We start from the raw sequence: 20,980 nt of genomic DNA on the forward strand, positions 1-20,980 counted from the left end.
TGATCTCCGTCGGGTGTAGGGGTCAACCCCGGTCACCTTGACAAGGCGTCTGCTCCAATGTTCAAGGGCCCAGGTTTGTATTTCAAGGTGAAATTATAATTGAAGAGCGTGGCCAACCAGCGATGTCCAGCCGCATCAAGTTTGGCAGAGGTCATGATGTAGGTGAGAGGATTGTTGTCGGTGCGTACCTCGAACGACACCCCGTACAGATAGTACCGAAGTTTGTCCACTATGGCCCACTTAAGGGCCAAGAACTCGAGCTTGTGTACCGGATAATTCTGCTCACTGGCCGTGAGACTACGGCTGATATACGCTACGGGTCGCAACCCCTCAGGGTATTTTTGATGCAACACGGCCCCTAGGCCACTCAGACTGGCGTCCACGTGTAGGATGTAGGGTTGGTCGGGGTTGGCGTAGGCCAAGACCGGAGCAGTCGTCAGGCTCTGCTTCAAGTCGTGGAAGGCTTGGTCGCACGCGGGGGTCCATTTATCCCCGAAGGGCTTTCTGGCAGAGTTGGTCTTCTGACCCGCCTCCGACGGGTATATTCTGAGCAGGCTGTTGAGGGCTTTGGCCCTACGTGAGTACCCCTCCACAAATCTGCGATAGTAGCCGCAAAATCCCAGGAACGAGCGCAACTCCCAAACATTCTCCGGGCGAGGCCAGTTGACGACAGCTTCTATTTTGGCAGGACCAGTGGCAATTCCTTCGCCGGACACTATGTGTCCTACGTACGTCACTGAGGTCCGGCAGAACCGGCATTTGTCCAGAGAGAGTTTGAGGCCTTCTTGGGACAGTCTATCCAGTACCTTCAAGAGACGGACTTCGTGTTCTTCCACGGTTTTCCCGAAGACTATTATGTCATCCACGTACACTAGGCATTCTCGGGGGTTGAGGTCCCCCAGCGTCTTCTCCATTAACCGCTGGAAGGTGGTTGGTGCCCCGCATATGCCTTGGGGCATGCGGGTGAACTGGTAAAACCCCAGAGGGCAGACAAAGGCTGTCTTTTCTTGATCCTCGGGGCTCATAGGGACTTGATAGTACCCGGACCGTAGGTCCAGTACGCTGAACCACTGGCTCCCGTGTAAGGTATCGAGGATCTCCTCTATGCGGGGGAGGTTATACTGGTCCGGCACCGTCCGATTGTTCAGCGTCCGATTATCTACACACAGTCTCATGGTTCCATTTTTCTTTCTCACGACTACTATAGGAGAGGCGTAGGGACTTCGGGATTCTTTGACAATCCCGGTGGCCTCCATGTCATTGATAGCCGCCCTCACATCCTCCACATCCCTGAGAGCGAGTCGTCGAGAGCGCTCTCTGAAGGGTTTCTCATCCGTCATCCGAATGGTGTGCTGGGCGTTGCGACTACACCTCACATCCATCTCCCCGGTAGAGAATACACTGTTCCAGTTGCACCCGTAGCCGTTCCTTCCAGGCTCCTGGCAACTCGGACGAGCGAAAATCGAAGTCTGGGGCCGTCCCTGTTTCTTCCACTCGGGTCGTGTTTACTTGCACGGCTTCTTCCACTGAACTGACAGGATAGATCCTTCCTATCCGCTGCCCCACATCGATGGCCACGGGGAAGGGCGATAGATTCTGTACCATCACGTCAATCCGTCGAGGAATGGCGGCATGCCAATGGCGGAATCGGATATGAGCCGATACCCTCGCCGTACATCCTCCCCTGGGGTACTCTCTAGCGAGAATTGCTGGTCTTCGGCTAGGCGCTCCGCATAAGCACACCAAGCGGGAATTCTTTGCGTTTCTCCGGGGAAAAGCCGTGTCAAACCCCTCCATCCGCAGAACAACAGCCCGTAGTCATCCGAAGGAGAGGGGGGCGGGGCTGGGTCTGCTTGCACCAATTGCAGATGTAGGCTGGACATGGGGAGCTCATTAGTCTCGTGTAGATAGGCCCGGATGACCGCTTGCACAATATCAGCATTGGTATCGAGTATAATAGGGTACTTGAGGTGTCTCGGGGTTCCGGACACACCAAGGCGTCCACCTTCATGGGGTGTGTTTTTCCCATGTTGAGTTGTTGTATTTCCAGATCCACGGTCACTAACCCATCGATGGGGTAGTCGTCATTGCTTAGCCCGCTTACCTTGATGTGGTCAGCCGGTCGCAGCGGACGTTTTTGAAGATGAAGATCATAGAACCCTCTATATATGATGGTGACTTGGGATCCGTTGTCTAGCAGTGCAGAGGAGTAGATTCCATCCACTAGGACCCGGATCAACGCTACAGGTCCCACCCGGCTACCATCTTCTGCCGGCTCTGCCCCTCTGGTAGGGGTCCTGGCTTGGTCGGTATCTGTCGCATACACCCCGCAGACCATAGCCTGGGAAGGGAACTTCTTGGGGGAGGGACTGGCATCGAGAAGTGCCCAGGCGACAGTCGTAGGAGAAATGCCCCCTCTTCCCACATTTGTAGCATGAAATATCTCTGGGGGTAGACCGGCGATCAGGCGGAGGTGACGACCGTCCCGCGTAATGCGGTTTCTCTGAGCCAGGCTTGTCCGGTGGCTCCTACTTCTTTTCAGCACTCCTTTGGGTTTAGTGCTACCGCTAGTTTTCGGCTTCTGAGGGGAGTGCAGCATTAGATGCGTCCCGTGCTCTTTCACCTGTTGCAGTAGTTGGATGAATGAAGGGGGGGGCCCCCGTGTGAGGTGATCATGAATCATGCTGGCTATTGGGTGAGTAGGACTGGATCCGCGGAGGTACTGCTTACGGAGATATTCATCCATCTGTGAGGGCAGTACATATTTATAATGCAGCAACGGCCCGAGAGATATTTGCATGCGGTGTATATAGGCGGACAGCTCTTCCCCCTCCCTTTGATTTATGGCATAGTACTTGGCCCACAACGCACCATCATCCTCTTTCGCGCTATAGGCTTCTGCCAGGAACTCGATCATCAAGCGGGAGGTTAGATCGGGGTATTGCTCGCGGTGTATACTGATCAGGGTGGCCGCTGGGGGCCGCAGGCATGCCATGAGTCTCTGTCTTTTTACCACATCGGTCACACGACCACTCTTCCATTACTCCCCGCGTGTGTTCTTTCCAAGTTTCTACCCCATCTTCCCCGGTAGGCACAGGGAGGGTCCTCGAGAAGGCTTTTAGCTTCCGGTAGTTCTGGGCGTGGGTGGCTAATGTAAGCGCTTCGACTAGCGGCGGCAAACTGGGGGGGCCAGATAACTGGTCTATCTTGTCATTGAGTTTCTGCAGCATATTACTACTCACTCCAGCCTCAGCGGAGGCGCTTGACCCTGGATCACTAGACACGGACCGGCAACTACCGAAGTCGCTCGTGCATAGTAAGCAAAAGGGAAGGTGGGGTCGTCCTCATCCAGCGGACGTACGAGGGGATCTCGGAGGGGGTAGACAAAAGGACTACCGCCTGGCGGTGCATCGGGCAGGGCCAGAGATTGAAGAACGGCAGGTTCGAGCGCTACCAGGTTGCGCTGACAGTCCACAAGCAAGGTATTCCACTTAGAGTCGTGATCTACAAGTACATCTACCAGGCGAGCTTTTGGGAGTTGTCGCAAGGCCGTCTGTAAAGTCTCTAAGGGTAAGGCAATGGGCACTCGGGCCTGCGCTACGGCGCGACGGGTAGGCGTGCGTACTTGGCGGGCCCAGTCTCGTATCTCGTGATGGGTAGGCAGGGCCATGGTGATAACAATTTAGGTTTGAGGGGCACCCCAGGTCTAAGCTCTCAGCAGCGCCTCCAAATGTAACCCTGCTTCCTATCGCTAGCAAGCCGCTACTCTGTGCTGTGTTACCTGTAGGCTCGCAGGGCCTAAGTCTCTGCCACAGAGAGCCTGGGGTGCGCGCAATATCTATAACAGGTGCAACGCCTCCACCTGCGACAGCTCCCGCCAACGGGGGAGTGGGTCTTCGCAGGACGTATATGCAAGAATTACACTCACACAGCCAAGTTCTATAACCAACCTCCTTTACTTGCAGACAAAGCTCACATTTAGTTACATACCATAACATCCCAATAGATATGCTTTATAACACGCCACGGCGGATGCCAACACTATCTTGCGCCACGGCAAACGTCCCACAATCATGCGCCATGGCGGATGCCAACACTCCTTCCCACACCCTCCACGGGTGTTCTTTTGTTACTATGTTCTCTTATACATATTTATATATATGCACAGTAATTCTTAAAACACATCAGATTGCTAAATGATATTTCTGTATATGTATAAGCTATTCACAAGTGACTATTAATTAATACTTTTATGGAAAGCTTGTCTCTAACAAAATCCCTGTAACTTCTCTTTGTTTTGAAAGATTAATCAGAATTATCAAACCTTGCTGTTTATCTCTATGTGTTGTAGTGGTGGGGATCACACAAATTGTATTATTTATACTTCAGAAAGATTCACGGGGCCTTCCATTCCCTGTGCACCTTTTTATATATAGTTACAGAGTAGATGAGGTTGAAAAAAGACATACGTTCATCAAGTTCAACCCTATGCTAAATTTAGACGACAGATACTTTATCCTATATCCCTACTTACAGATCCAGAGGAAGGCAAACAAAAAACTCCAGCGAAATATCATCCAATGATATCTCATAAGGCGAAAAATAAATTCCTTCCTGACGCCAACAATTGGCAATCAGATTACTCCCTGGATCAACAGCCTTCCTATGTTTACTTATTTGGTATATCCCTGTATACCTTTCCTTTCTGAAAAGGATGTCCAACCTTTTTTTGAACATATCTATTGTATCTGCCATCACAGTCTCCATGGGTAATGAATTCCACATTTTAACTGTCCTTACTGTAAAGAATCCTTTCCTTTGTTGCTGGTGAAATTTCCTTTCCTCCAACCTTAAGGGATGGCCCGAGTCCTTTGTACTGCCCTTGGGATGAATAGTTCTTTTGAAAGCTCCTTGTATTGTCCCCGAATATATTTGTTTATAGTTATCATAACCCCTCTTAGATGTCTCTTTTCTAATGTAAACAAATCTAATTTAGCTAGCCTCTCCTCATAAAGCAGATTATCCATCCCCTTTATTAATTTGGTGGTTCGTCTCTGCACTCTCTCTAGTTCCACAATCTATTTTCTAAAGATTGATGCCCAAAATTGTACTCCATATTCAAGGTGTAGTTTTAGTAGTGCTTTATAAAGGGGTATAATTATGTTTACTTCCCTTCCATCAATTGCCATTTAATGCCAGATAAGATCTTGTTTGCCGTTGCAACTTTGCATGACTTTGGGCACTATTGCTAAGCCTGCTGTCTACAAGCACTCCTAAATCCTTCTCCATCAAGGATTCCCCTAATTTATCCCCCATTTCATTCGTTAGTCGCTTGTTTATTCTTGTTTCCCAAATGCATAACCTTACATTTATCTGTATTAAACCTTATCTGCCATTTACCTGCCCAAATTTCCAGTCTCTCCAAGTCTTTCTGGAGAGAAATTACATCCTGCTCTGTCTGATTCTACTACCTTACATAATTTAGTGTCATCAGCAAAGATGGAGATTTTTCTCTCTATGCAAACGTCAAGGCCATTAATAAACAAGTTAAAAAGCAGGGGTCCCAGTACCGATCCCTGACATACTCCACTCAAAACTTTTGCCCAACCTGAAAAAGTTCTATTTATGATAACTCTCTGTTGTCTATCCTTCAACCAGTTTTCAATCCAGGTGCAAATATTTGTACCAAGTCCAATTTGATTTATTTTGTACACTAAACTCTTGTATCAAAAGCCTTTGCAAAATCTAAGTAGACCACATCAACTGCATTACCCTGATCTAAATTCCTACTTACCTACTCAAAGAAACTAATAAGGTTAGTTTGGCATGATCTATCCTTCATAAATCCATGGAAGTCTTTGTTGAACCCAAGCAATATGGTTTTTCATTCGGTCTAAGATAAATTATAATGCTATCTGACCAATTGTAATTACAGAAGATTATTATGTAATGTAATGGGTTTTTTTTCACCTTATCCAATATTTATATTAGTATTATAATTTCTTTTTTTTTTTTTAGTTCACATCCTTAGTTTTTAGCTTTTACCCTATCCCATTGTTGTATGTATGCTATTTTGTTAAACACTGTTGAATGTCATGACACTTATTATAATCCATAATACAATTAATGTAAACATTATAGGGCACTGAAAAAAAACTCACCATCGTAAAAAGATCATGCATAAAATAACCAGATAAAAAATATAAAAAGACAGTTTATTGAGTCATGGTTCAAAATGGACAGCAACTCTCCTACGCGTTTCATACCTCAAGGGTACATTTTCAAATATAGCCTCTTGATTGGTTCATGTATAAAGATTTATTTTTGGGTAAGTACATTTCTCTAATTCCTGTTATATTGTCAAATAAATGATATGGGGTTCGCATAAACTATATAATAAGTACATACAAGACTTTCTCATAATTTAACATACGTAATAGTCGACATGATCATCTCAGATTAGAAAATAATGCAATTTGTGTCAATTTTACATCAAATATGCCCTGATCTTTTGCTAGAAATAAGGCAATGAACTTAATTTAGCATTTGTACACACCGCTTTATTATAAGAATGCTCCAGAAAGGCACACCTCTCTTCAGTGGCTGGCCTTTCAGTATGCACAATATCTTATAATAGCGTATACTACAGAGTCATTATAACGATATATTTTCTATTATTTGGCAGGAAGATGTGTTTGAAGGAACTCTCCCTATTATTAAGTCCTGTGTGGATGGGTACAACGTTTGCATTCTGGCCTACGGGCAAACAGGTTCTGGAAAGACGTACACTATGATGGGCACGGAACAAAATCCAGGCGTGAATATCAGGTGGTCAATTGCGACATAAATATATACATATTTTAGCATGGAAACAATTATTGGTATAACCAAATACACCGCAAATCTTTAAAAACGTCTTACAGTTTTCTTTAGTGGTTAAAAACTGTTTAGTGTGTCTACCTTTCCAAAGCCCATATTAATGTGCTGTGTTGTCACTTCCTTGCAGTATACTAAATAAGAGCATTACATTTTCATTTTACATAATGTGGTCATTTAATCAGTAGCTCTTATGAAACCTTTGGTTTAGCTTAATCTCCATCTCTGAAAAGAAAAATGTCACTTCCAACCACCAGCTAGAGGGAACTTTCACAGCTAAAATATCTATATAATGTATATACGTGATTTGAATGTTTCATACGTCTATTGACATTGTTGATCCATTGAGGGCTGCGTAGAGCTCCGGAAAACGCTGCTCCTGCAGCACTGAAGAGGTTAAACAGATCATTTAAGACAGTCAATAATCTGAGCTCTTAACAAAAGTGAAGCAGTATATTAAAAGTGCAGTAGGACTCATTAGCTCTGCTGTTGCCAAGAACACCATCTGCTAATTTATTCCCAGTAGTGTGTTTTGCTAAGGTACAGCATCACAGCCTCTCCGGTGCTGCTATTGTTATTCAGAGACAAAGCACGCTCACAGAACAGAATTCAAACAAATATTTTACATGTCAGTACAACATGATGATATTTACAAATTCATATTAATTTCGCTTTTCTAACAAAAAATGAAATTGGATTTAGAAACAAACAAGAACCTGCCAGCTAATTTTTTTCAATAGGAAGTTTTGCAGGTCAGTATCATTTTTACAGTAGAACTATTTTTGGCATATTTTGTGTTTCAATACTATAACAATCTGTAAATGAACAGATTAACAGAAGTAGCTAACTCCAGTCTTCAATGGCCACCAACAGGTCAGGTTTTTAGGAGAACCCTGCTTCAGCACAGGTGGCCCAATCAGTGGCTCAATCAGTGGCTCAGTCTTCGATTTAATACAGTATATCTTAATATGTAACCTCCATAAACAGTATTCGACTGAGCTACTGATTGAGCCACCTCGCTGAAGCAGGGATATCCTGAAACCGGACCTGTTGGTAGCCCTTGAGGCCTGGTGTTCGCTACCCCTGCACTAATAGAACATTATAGTAACCTACATTCAAATGCCTATCATTTTGGTAAGTAGATCCCTCAGTCTGCCTTTTACAAGGTGTACCTGGCTTCCCTTTTGCTGTTTACAGATTAAGATATATCTTTAGTTACTTATGACTATACACTGCACATATTTCATTTTGGAAAGGAAAGCATATAGTAGTACATAAATGTCTGCTTTAAGACTGATTAAGTAGCTGGAACTGAAACCGTTTAGAACATTTTAAGTTGCAAAAATGTGGAAATGTATTTACCCCATATTAGTGAGGGCAGAAAAAGTGAAGGTGCTTCTCTCTAAACTGTGATAGCGGTAACATGTACAGTAAGGGCTTACAGCACAAGATGATAGCATCAATGGATTTGCACTTTACCATGTATATTACCAGATACTGGAAAATAGCTGAAGCGCTCAAATGCAGGTATATCTCAAAATGATAATAAGCCAGACCACTGTACCAGGGTACTAACAATTGATATAGTACCTATTGTGTCATATAATGGGTACTATCCTCCTGAAGACAGGTGGTGTGTGGTGCAACCCACTCACCATATGTCTCATTGGCAGGTTCCCCTGAAAAATATGCAAATACTCACATCCTGGTAGGGCAGGCAGGCAGGCTGTGCAGCTACTCAATGCAATACAGGGAAAAGGGAGACCAAAAAGCGCACCAGCACAAACGGAGCAGGAAGAAAACCAGAACAAAAAAATGATTAAAAGGGCACTTTAATGTGGCAAAAGACCCATCCAATGCATTTCGAACGTCGCAGCGTTCTTTTTCAAAAGAACGCTGCGACGTTCGAAATGCATTGGATGGGTCTTTTGCCACATTAAAGTGCCCTTTTAATCATTTTTTTGTTCTGGTTTTCTTCCTGCTCCGTTTGTGCTGGTGCGCTTTTTGGTCTCCCTTTTCCCTATATTACCAGATACTCACTGCAGATATTTTAGGGGGGTGTTTATACAGGCAGAGAAGGGGCGGCAACACTGAAATGATATACATTTTCATGACATTTAGATTAAGTTTGTAAAATGCAATGTATTAAGGGGATTCTTAATTATGCAATAAAAGATGGCAACATGTTATATAGGCTTTGAGAGACTGCACCGCTGCGTAATTAAAATGAAGGCATATGAAATAAGCAGCCTCTTAATGAGCGTCTTAAAATAGATGTTTGCCATGGTTCTTGTCAATAGGTAGGAGCAGGTGGTACAGTCTGTGCAAATGGCTTATAGTGCTTTAACTCGCCATCTGGGTGATAAATCAAGCATTTGAAAAAAAGAACACACTTTAGAAAATGTAAACGAAAGACCTTTTATGTATGGAAGTATAGTAAATTAAATATATCAGTGTGGAATGTGTGAAAAGGTAAAGCAACAGCAGACATTTGTACTGATACATTATTTATCTTTGATCTAATGATTCTACTTACGTATTTGTAATCGATACTGAGTTAACATGAATTAAAAAAAAATATATATATATATATATATATATATATACAGCACAACCCCGTTATAACGCGATCTGTTACAACACGAATCCGCTTATAACGCGATGCAAGCGTGGCTCCCAATTTTCGTATCTATGAATACTTTACAACACGATTATTGGTATGTTAAATACTTTATTGTACAATGCATACAATTGTACATTATTTCTAACGTGATCCGCTTATAACGCGATGCGATTCTTTGGACTCCAAGCACAGCGTTATAAGGGGGTTGAGCTGTATATTTGTTTTACCACAGCGTGAACCATGTACATTATACAAACATACCATAGTTAATCCTATAATAAAAAAGGACAAATGTCGCCTGGTTTGTGAAAAATGTGCACATCTCTATCAAGTGAATATAAATAAACAGTAGCGGTTTCTTCTGTCTTATTTTAATGACTAGATCTATCAGGGAACTTCTGCGTATATGTCAAGAGAGGGAAATAATTAAATATACCACAAAGGTAAGTTCTTTGAAGTAACTATATTATCCCCCTAGTATAAGCTTATTAGTATATATTTGTCACTATATAGCGCCTAAAGAAAAACTAGATTCTTAACCCCCCCTCCCACTTCATGAGTTGAAAAGTATTTAATGAAGCAGTAATGGTAAGTCACTTCTGGAATTATTTTTGCTATTTTAATTAGATTTCAATGTTCGAGATATACAATGAAACTCTGAGGGATCTTCTTTCGAAAAATGGAAACAGCCATCTTGAGATCAGGTCACAAGGCAAAGCTGTGTCCGTACCTGGATTGACAGAAGTTGAAGTGCTAACAGAAGATGATATCAAAAATACTATGTCATTTGGTGAGAAAAACAGGACAGTTGCATCTACAAAGATGAATACAGAAAGGTACCATACTTAGTCTAGGTCATAACAAAAAAACTATACATGGGTGTATAGTATGTCCTTGTGAAAGTGTATTATTTTCTATACTAATACTAGCTGAAACAATTGTCTTTAGCCATTAAAATTTGTTGTACCGTACAATTTAATTCAGGAGGTGTTCATATAATTATATTAAATGATGAACATTGACATATAATCATATATATTAATATCATTAACAATTCACCAATAGTTGTAGATGAATAGACTGTTGTAAGATGGGGAGCTCAACTCCAGTCCTCAAGCCCCCCCCCCCCAGGTCAGGTTTTCAGGATATCCCAGCTTTAGCACAGGTGGCTCAATCAGAGGTTTAGTCAAAGACTGAGCCACCTGTGCTGAAGCAGGGATATGATGAAAACCTGACTTTTGGGGGAGGGCTTGAGGACTGGAGTTGAGCCCCCCTGTTGTAAGAGCTCTTTAGTTGTGTTGGGTAACTTGTGTGCTGGTTTTCTGATTTGGGATGTCAGGGGCTTGAGCCAGGGCATTATTGGGTCTGTTTACTTTGACATTTGTATTGAATGTTTAGAAGGGAGGGGGTACAAAAAGCAAAAGAAGGGTTGGGGTAGTATCAAACATACCATGGGAAAATAAATGGCTTAGAACTTAGTATATAATGAAATACAATTTGTACTGGGATATTATACATGTAATGTAATACTTACAGGTCCTATGTGATGCACAAATACTGGGGTCTGTTTTTATTTTTTATTATTTTTAATCAAAGTACTGGTAAAAAAAAAACAAAAAAAAAAAAAAACGCCTGACCAAAAAAATATACAATCACAAGGCAAGCAAGGAGATTCATTTTTGTTATAAATCGGATACAAATAACTTTGCCCCAGCTCTATGCGAGGCGCGTCTTATGCCAATTGATAATGTTATCTTTGCTGGCGGTAGCTTTCTGGTTGGTTGTCATCACAGCCCCAGTTAAATCCTGTAAACTCATTTACAGTTTAGTTGTATCAATCGAGGGAGGTGGGAAGATACCCTGATACAATTATTGGTGGAGTAACATGAACCAAATTACCTGGTTGTCATGTGTAAACAAACTGCTTGCAGATATCCATGTCTATAATAAATCAATTTAAAACCAGAGACAGAACATAAAACACAGACAGAGCTCAGTGCACATCCAGTGAGACTCATACACGGTACAGTTCCTAAATATATATGTATAAATATCTATTAAATAAAATGGTCTTTTAGTTTAACATTTTTGGCCAAAATTGTTGTAAGCCCCTGAGCCACAGCACGGCAGACCACATTTCCAGGGGTCCCTAACACTAATATAAATTCTTAATAACCTGTGCAATACGAGGAAGAATGATTTATAATAAATCTGTCAATATTAGTTGCAAAGTTCTAAGTCTGATTGAAGCTTTTAATAACCTGTACATTACCAGGAAAAGCACTCTGTATTAGATTTGTCACAACCATACTGTAAGCAGGCAAGTTCCCCTAAGAGTGGGAGATGCTATGGAGTGAGCTTTTAACCATTTAAATGTGGGAGGGGGTAAGCTTCAATTAGGTAGGAGGTTGACACCCTCCAAACAGCTAAGACTAGCTGAACAAGAATTGTAAAACATACTGGACACCTAACAAGCTCCTTTTTTTTTTTTTTAAATATATATTGCCATGCTCAGTAGCACTCCTCTGTGACACTCATATGCTTATATATATGTTGTGGTTATTTTGGGGGTTCAATAGGAGCTTGTTCGGTGTCCAGTATGTTCTATAATAAATCAAGTAAACCATTCTGGATAAAAAGGGGATTATAATTAAGTAATAACCTCCAATAAATAATTCTTTAGCAGGCATACAATAGCTGTCAGTTTTCTTGGCTTTGTCTTATTAGGAATGTTTTTATTGTAACGTTTTGTGTTTGGTTTTTTTGTGAGACACAGGGAGCCTTGTTTACTAAGCAGTGCTAAGATGTAAGCTCATTATTTTGCATGGACTGTAAGGTAGCCTTACTACCACTTAGTAAATATGGCATTGTATGTGATATCAAGTGTAATTACTTTGCTGTTAATGGGATGTAATACTGTTACTGTGTAGTGATTTCAATCTTTATGTACTCTTGACATGTTTGTGGTTTGCTTCCTAAGTTCACGCTCTCATCTCATGGTGATCTTGCGAGTAAATGGTGTGGACAACATCTCAGGGGAGGCGTCTGCTGCTACACTCACATTGTGCGACTTGGCTGGATCAGAGCGCATTGCAAAGACTGAAGCTACAGGGCAGCGCTTGGTGGAGGCTGCAGCAATTAACAAATCTCTCACTGCATTAGGACAGGTATTCGTATTTCATTAACCAAGTCGAATATAACGAAAAACTATACCAACCGCTACTGAAAGCACAAAACCAGACTAAAAGTGTTTACGTGTGAGGTGCATCGGCGGAACCAGATATATATTATCTACAGACAAGTACCCCACTAAAATGTGGCAGGGTTCTGAAAATTATGCACTCATTATGCAATATGTGAGAATATATAAATGTCTTGCGAAATACAAAAGTGTAGATAAAGTGTAGATAAAGTATGTGTGTGTGAAGACCTTAGTGTACTGTCCAAATATATATCTCAACACAGAGAGGAGTAGATTACAGGGCATCTTGTTGTTTAGCATTAACCAATTCATATGAATGAATCGATTTGAAACTGCACTTAAAGAGATGAAGCCATGAAAAATAAATGGGATATCTGGGACAGGTACAATTCAGTCAGTAACCCCTCCAATGCTTGCAAAATGGGTTAAAGAAACTGCATGAAACGGTCGTGGTTTCAGGACACATTTATACATAATTGCTTCTATTTGTTTTGCGGTGTATGCTCTTCCTCCTCATAGTATTCGCTTCCTTGTAATTAGTAACGGCTTTTCTGCACACCAGTTACCTCAGAAAATGAACTTTACAAATTGTTCTAACTTACCTTAACACAATTAAAAATATCACTTGCGAGCATATTCACACGTCTCAGGCAGGTCTGCATCCCTGCTTTTCACCATTACCTCCTCGCACACAATGCTTCCACTGCAGCTAGGGATTCTGGTTAATAACATGCTAATAAAGCACACAGTGTTACCTTTTGCGTCAAATCCATTTTAACATGGACTGCTATAAGCGTATGCCTGCTGCATTACACAGCTTTTCAGTACAGCCTGGGTTCAAGTGCATAGCCAGTAACCCTACTCACAGACAGCTGTTTTGACCTTTTGGGTCTCATCATTGTGAGGATGGTTACACTGGCTTTATATTAAGAAATAGTGCCACCTAGTAACTCACCCAACAATCTACATCATCACAAAGAAGTTAACCTAGCATTGAACTAGAGAAGCACAATGTCCTGCTAGTGAAATAAGACATAGATATCATTATTTCAAGTGATTGCATTGTGAAGCGAAACGCCAGCCACACTTTTTTGTTGAGGAAATGTCACAGGATTTCCTTTCTGCTCTCCAATCGCCTGCTCATGAGGGGCATCGTCATTGAAGACATATGTATTTGAAGTGAGAAATGGAGACAATGGGGGAATTTGTATATTTTTCAACTACCTTCAGATCACCCATGTTACAAAGATCCGGGTCAATCTCACTCTATTGACAGGGCCATCAAGAGATTTCGGGTTGCAGTCCACTGAGCTGGGGAGGTTACGGGAGATAACACCGGCTCTTGCCGTTGTGGAGTACTGAACAATTGTTGGGTAGGAGGGGGCTTTTTTTGGTCCGCAACAGCTAGGCCCCTTGACTCACCAGGACTGGGAAAACATGTCCATCACCTGTCTGTTGTAACAAAATTGTATACCAGCCAACTAATGGGAATAAAACACCAGCACTGTTTCCTGATGGCACTGTTGAGCTGGGGTTATTTCACAGGTATGTAACTGTCTAAGTAATTCATTTTCTCTGCAAACACAAGACCTGGTAAAGACTTCGGTTGGACTCCCTTTTATTTTTTTTATTAACAGGTTATTCTTTTTCTGTATGTGATCTTATAATCTTTTTGTAAGCACGGTAATCTGTTCATTATATTACCTCTGAAATGTTATAAGTACGGTATTGGAGCTCTAACCAAACTTCTGTACGTTTGAAAGGATAGTCCTGAATATGGACACGTTTAACCGCAGTTTTTCTAAGTTAGCCTTTGTGTTAATGATGGTGCCAGCAGCATAATTCGGGTGTTGTGTGAGGGTTTTGGGTTGTGTGCTCATTTTTAGTTCCCTGCAGGCAGGAGAGAGAAACTGGGCAGCCAGTTTGTGGTTTACTCATTTTACACACAAACAACATAAACAGGACAGTCCTGGTTTCAATTTTTGGTGACACACACACACACACACACACACACACACAGGCTAAGAGCGCGCAATGAATCACATTGTCAATGTGATTATCTATAGTGCGTGCACGTGCCCGTGAGTGTTCCACGGAGAGCAGCTTAAGGAGACAAATTATTTTGTATTTGCCGTGCAATGGCCGGGTCACGTGAGCAGTTCCCCCAATGAGGGCAAACCAGCTCTGTGACTTCACGGCCACGCCCCTGAAACACCTCCCCTCCCCGCGCGCACAACAATTTTTAACAGGCAGTAATCGCCCCAGCTTCATCAGCGTGATGTCACGGTGCTCGCGAGCACGCATTCAGCCTGGACGCGGCCTAAGGGGGCGGCCCGTCACTTCTACAGCGCACGGCTCGGCGTGCACTGTGCTATCAAGCCCCGCCCCCCCCAGTCCCAGTCCCTACCTTGTCGCGCACCTTTCCCCAGCGGTGCGCGACAGGTTTTCAGGGAGGCAGGGGAAATTGAAATTAGCGTCCACGACGGAGGCGTGGCCACGCCCCCGCCGGCGGTTCAGCCAATAAGGGCGAACCAGCCGCGGGACGTCATGGCCACGCCCCTGCAAAACCACAGCCACGCCCCCTCACGTCGCAAACCTTCCCTCTCCCCCCAGACCGCGGTGTAGCGCTGTGGACGCGCAGCTCCCCCGCCGGGTGCTCGTGCCACAGTGAAAACTGGGGACTCAGCCTTAGTCCTACAACTGCAGGCTTCATGGTGGTTTCTTTTTCTATGTGAATTAAAAATTCAAAAAAAGAATTGGTCTGTGAAAAGAAAGCAACAAAAAGATCATCATTGTGCAGAATGTCCTGTCTGCAGCCACGTTCCTCGGTCTGTTCTAGATCTAAAAACACATTGTATCAGCACACTGAAAAACCAAAACAGGTAATTCACAGCTATAGGAATTGTTACCTTACAATACTGTCTACATCAGCGGTAGGCAACTCCAGTCTTTAAGGGCCACCAACGGGTCAGGTTTGCAGGGTATCCCTGCTTCAGCACAGGTGGCTCAGTTATGACAGCCACCTGTGCTGAAGCAGGCATATACTGAAAACCTAAGCTGTTTATTTATTTTTATTTAAAAAAAATATTTTACCAGGAAGTAATACATTGAGAGTTACCTCTCGTTTTCAAGTATGTCCTGGTGGACTCATGACCAAATAAAATTTTCATTTTTTCACTACTTGGGTCCTTTCATGCGCTCCTCTTCACTATCTGCATCTTACTAATACAGTAAGATACCAAGCAGCAAAATGCCAGCAAAAAGACAGATTAGTAAAGGTAGATGGATCGATATTTGGGCTGCTGGACAATACAATAGTGGTAACAACATACAGAAAAAACTTTTGCAAAGATCAGGAAGAAGAGAAAACTAAGGGACCTATCCTATATACGCTGAACAGGCCATTTAGTCGTTTTTTGGTGGAAAAATCCATATTTAAATTTTTCGGAACATACAGAATTACCCCCCTAAATCTCTGCAACAAAAGAAAAAACCACAAAGTAAAAAATAAAGTGCTATATAATAATTAAATGGGTTATTGTATGGAGGCAAAAGAAAACTCCATGCTGGAAACTATTATTAAGCTCTTAAACTGTAAGCCTGACATTAGTATTGCTGAAGCTACTTGAAGGTTTAGTACAGGAGATTATTTAGACATACCTAATGGATAACACAATTATTAGTAATAATCAGCATGGATTTATAAAGGATACAGATGCAGCCACCAGTATTAGATAACTTGCCTTGGAAAATCTGGGGCAATTTCCCAATAAACTGCAACATTTCTGTGAGATTTCTGCAGCCAGACTAATAGCCCATCGGATTAACACAGAGGGGGGTCCCTGCAGACCCATTCAAACTGAATGGGACTTCAGGGACCCCTGCTGTGTAAATCTGATGGGCCATTAGTCTGGCAGCAGAATCTCACAGAAATGTTGAGGCATTTACTGTGAGATGCCTCAGTTTTTACCCAGGCAAGTGATCGGATACGGGCGGCTGCATCTGTAGGTGGTGCCAAACTAACCGTATTTGTTTCTTTGATAAGGTAAATGGGAATTTAGACCGGAGTAATGCAGTCAATCTGGTCTGCTTGGATTTTGCAAAGGCTTTTGATATGGTTCCACCCAAGACGTTGGTGTACAAAATAAAGGAAATTGGTCTCGCCAGGATTGAAAATTTATTGAAGGATAGAAAGTAGAGTTGTCTTAATTGGAACCGTTTCAGGTTGGGCTAAAACGTTGTAATTGGAGTAACTTACGGTTCGGTAGCGGGGGGCACTGCTTTTTAACTTGTTTATTAATGACTGAGATTGGCAGAGACAGCTAAGTCTATCTTGGCTGATGACACTAAATTATGTAAGGTACAGTAAAAAATCAGAGCAGGATGTAATTGTTCTCCAGGAGGTACTTAAATAAACTGGCAACTTGGGCAGGTAAATGACAGATGAGGTTTAATACAGATAAATGTAAAGTTATGCTTTTGGGACGCAAGAATAAACAGGCGATTTACAAATTATATGGGACAAAATTAGGTCAATCCTTGATGTGGAAGGATTTAGGAGTGCTTGTAGACAGCAGCGTTAGCAATGGTGCCCAATGTCAGGCTGTAGGTGCAGAGGCAAATAAGTCCTTATCTTACTTGTTTAATGTAGGTGGAAGGGAGGCCAGCATAATTATGCCCCTCTATAAAAGTATTAGTAAGACCACACCTTGAATATGGAGTACAGTTTTGGGCACCACTCCATAAAAATAAAAAAACATAATTGAACTAGAAAAAGTGCAGAGAAGGCCACAACATTAATAAAGGCGATGGAAAATCTAACATGAGGAAAGGCTAGCTAAATTAAAAAAAGGAGTCTAAAAAGGGATACATTAACTATATACAAATATATTAAGGGTTAATACAAGGAGCTTTCAAAATAACTATTAATCCGTAGGGCAGTACAAATGATACAGGGGCATCCCTTAAGGTCGGAGGAAAGGAGATTTCACCAGCAACAAAGGAAACGGTTATTTACAGTAAGGGCAGTTCAAATGTGGAATTCATTACCCATGGAGACCGTGATGGCAGATACAATAGATGTTTAAAAAAAAAAAAGTTGGACATCTTTTTAGAAAGGAAAGTTATACAGAGATATACCTAATAAGTAATCATGGGAAGGAAACTGATCAAGGGAGTAATCTGATTATTTTTTATTGTCAAGAAGGAATTAATTTTCCCCTTATGAGACATCGTTGGCTAGTGTTTCACTGGTGATTTGTTTGCCTTCCTCTGGATCAATATACAGTACTGAAAATACAAATATAGGATACAAATATAAATCTGTCTAAATTTAAAATAGGTTTAATTCGATAGACATGTCTTTTTTCAACCTCATCTACTATGTAACTGTGGACTATTTGCATATTCACAGGTTTTCACAGCATTGAAAAGCAATTCTCTGCACGTGCCCTACAGAAACTCTAAACTTACCCATCTTCTTCAACCTTCACTCTGTGGCCATGCCAAGGTAAATCACTGTGAATTTTGAAGACTTTTTTTCCCCATTTACTTTCACAGTGCGATAAATACTCTATTTCATGTCATGCAGCATCTCTCTCAGTAGGGTTAAGGTGCAATTGTGTAATTCTGCAGCATGCAATATTTGTCTTGTATTGTATTCTTGTGAAATGTTTTTTTTTTGTTTTTTTTTAAATGGTTACAGTGCAGTTTAGTGTAGGACCAAATGTGACAAATTGCAAAAGGCAGAATATAAGGGAACTGAAAAGTCCCAGGTCTCGATTTACAATCATTTAAAAAAAAAAACACATTAAAAGGTAGTTTAAAACGACTTCTGGCAATTTTATTGAAGGCATTAAGCACCCATTTAACATAATAATGTATTAGCTCAACTTTAGTAGCACTGCCTTTAGTACTACACAGAACTGCAGCCTTTAAATGTGTTATTACTGAAAACTGATTAGGTCAAAATGACATTTGTCCATAACCCTACTTATCTTTTTCTTCTAACTGTACCCTCCGTTGTGTATTCTAGGCATGTGTTTTTGTGAACATAAGTCCTGATATCAAAGACTTTGCAGAAACCGTAAGCTCACTTCAGTTTGGCTCATCAGTCCAGCAAGTAACACTTGGGAAGACTACGCAACATATAACCAGTGCCAAGCCTGGTCAATAATTACAAGAAAACAGACGTGATTATGCTCTAAATACATAGCATATTATTGCAAGCAAATGCTCTATTTTATAAAGATATAGATTTAGTAATACATTATACTTCTGGAAGCTGGGCCGGTAACCAATATCTTTAGTGCAAATAATTTAGAATCTTTCATTTATTGAATAAAGACGTTGGCAAAACTTTGAGAGAACACGAATACAGCATTCTCCATACATATAAAATAATACATACTTTGATTCCTTGCAAGATTTGATCTTTTATGATAGCCAGTTAGGTACAATACTTGGTTTCAATTCCTTTGACCATAGGTGTCGTTCAACATCGTAAAATACCAATGTTGTCTGAATTTTCCTCTATGCTGATGCAAATGTAATCATATCAATGATAAATTAAGAAGAGACAGCAGGTATTCATCACGTTAGTTCAGGAACATATCTGACACCTGAACAAACATTACATTCCTGTGTGTTATGTCCTGCTGTAGGCCGCTTTGGCTTTAAATGAATGCGCATTCATTATCAAAGAGGCAAGAAGGTTTATTTAAAGATGGTCACCTGTATATGCAGTTGGTGCAGAAGGGGACCCTAAAGAAAATTTAGTTTGCCCTATTTTGTAACAGAGAGCTGCTTTGAACTTGAATTGCCCAATATCATACATTTCATACAAAAAATAACAGGAAACAAAGAAATAGCTGTTCATTTGAGACACTTTTTGTATATTATATTTTTTTATCTTTTTAAGGTTCTGTCCCTAAGAAGCTGGTTTAATACACTGGTCTGTTTCAGAGCTTCCAGATTTGAAAGATCTTCTCCAATAACAGGGATGTCTTCACTTCGGTCCTCGGCTGTTAATTCTTCTTCGCCATCAGACAGGGTGCACAGAAGCGAATCGTTTTCATAGGTTGGAAAGTAGTACCTGCAAATTGACCAGAAATAATTTTAGACATTTTGCATTATTAGTGCAGGCGGCATTATCCATACAGGTTTTTGCAGGGATTGTATGTTTATTCATTTTGATTTTCAATGGGTATCAGTTGTTTGGAGATTGGTGTCCCCTCCTCCCAGGGTTTAAGCTCACCCCGCCCCACTTTCCAATTAGAGGTTTTTTTTTTATGTTCCTGTGTACAACAGACCCACTGTGGTCATTCTCCCTCCAGCAGATGTAAATGAGGATTTTACCAGGTAGTGTTAGGACCTGCAAATTGGTCATGCCGTGACATTGGCTGCAGGCTTATAAGGCCCGGGCCATAGATGTGTGGGGAGAGCGGAGGCGCGCTAAAGCTGAGGCTCGCCTGCTTCAGTCAGCGCGATTGCACGGACTTGCAGGCGAGCCAGCGTGCGCGGGGGGAGCCGGGGGGAGCCGGTTGGAGGCGGGGCAGTGACGTCGCTGGGCCAATCGCCCGCGACGCACTGACGTCAATGTCACGGCGCCGTGACGTTGACGCTGCTGTGCAGTGATTGGAGGTTTTCAGCCGACAGCGCGCTGAAAAACAGCTTGGCGCTCGGCTGAAACCTCCAACGCCTCAGCACGCCTGCGGACGCTCGCGTGAGCCCCCTCTCAAGGCATCCTCATTGAGGATGCAGGGGCTCAGCGCGGAGCGTCCGCACGCCTCAGCACGGCTGGTCCATCTATGGACGCAGCCTAACGCTTTGGCCAAAGGGTTTAACTAAATGACGCTTACTCATGAGAAGATTAGCACTGAAGTATTGTACTATGTATTTTGTCACATTGGATGTAGCACTGGGCATTTCTGTATTTTGTTGTATATACTTTTGTAGCTACTAGTGCAGCCGTTGCTAACCAGTCTGTAAAAACATCTTCATCCTTAACTCTGGCATTTGCCACCCTGACCATGCACCACACCGTGAAATCCAAAATTAGTTCTCTAACACAGACAAATATTGAAGTACATTTTTTTGGGAATGGACACTGGTTTCTAAAAGCAGCTTTTCAAATTCAGCACCAATCTCAGTCAACCAACTGTAGGTCAACTGTGTCCTAATAATCCTGACAAGTCTTCTTATTTTTACTATTATACTAAAGTTGCTAACAGAGGTGCCAATGGGATTACAAAATGAAGACCCCCATCAAATTGGTAACC

At 42.1% G+C, this 20,980-nt stretch overlaps 2 protein-coding genes across 2 annotated transcripts in view; one reads left to right on the top strand and one right to left on the bottom strand.

The window, feature by feature from the left end:
- LOC142495079 (uncharacterized) overlaps nucleotides 1–20,131 on the top strand; it is a 40,722-nt gene extending 20,591 nt beyond the window's left edge. The window contains exons 10-15 of the mRNA XM_075600028.1: nucleotides 6,686–6,828; nucleotides 9,882–9,942; nucleotides 10,127–10,335; nucleotides 12,480–12,666; nucleotides 18,115–18,210; nucleotides 18,736–20,131. Coding sequence (XP_075456143.1) covers nucleotides 6,686–6,828; nucleotides 9,882–9,942; nucleotides 10,127–10,335; nucleotides 12,480–12,666; nucleotides 18,115–18,210; nucleotides 18,736–18,876 — 837 coding nt within the window. The 3' untranslated portion in view covers nucleotides 18,877–20,131. The remainder of the gene's footprint in view (nucleotides 1–6,685; nucleotides 6,829–9,881; nucleotides 9,943–10,126; nucleotides 10,336–12,479; nucleotides 12,667–18,114; nucleotides 18,211–18,735) is intronic.
- The window catches only part of ZNF277 (zinc finger protein 277), a 98,667-nt gene continuing 96,023 nt past the window's right edge, over nucleotides 18,337–20,980 (bottom strand). The window contains exon 12 of the mRNA XM_075600029.1: nucleotides 18,337–19,794. Coding sequence (XP_075456144.1) covers nucleotides 19,608–19,794 — 187 coding nt within the window. The 3' untranslated portion in view covers nucleotides 18,337–19,607. The remainder of the gene's footprint in view (nucleotides 19,795–20,980) is intronic.

Source organism: Ascaphus truei, chromosome 5 (genome assembly GCF_040206685.1).
Source record: "Ascaphus truei isolate aAscTru1 chromosome 5, aAscTru1.hap1, whole genome shotgun sequence".
NCBI lineage: Eukaryota > Metazoa > Chordata > Amphibia > Anura > Ascaphidae > Ascaphus > Ascaphus truei.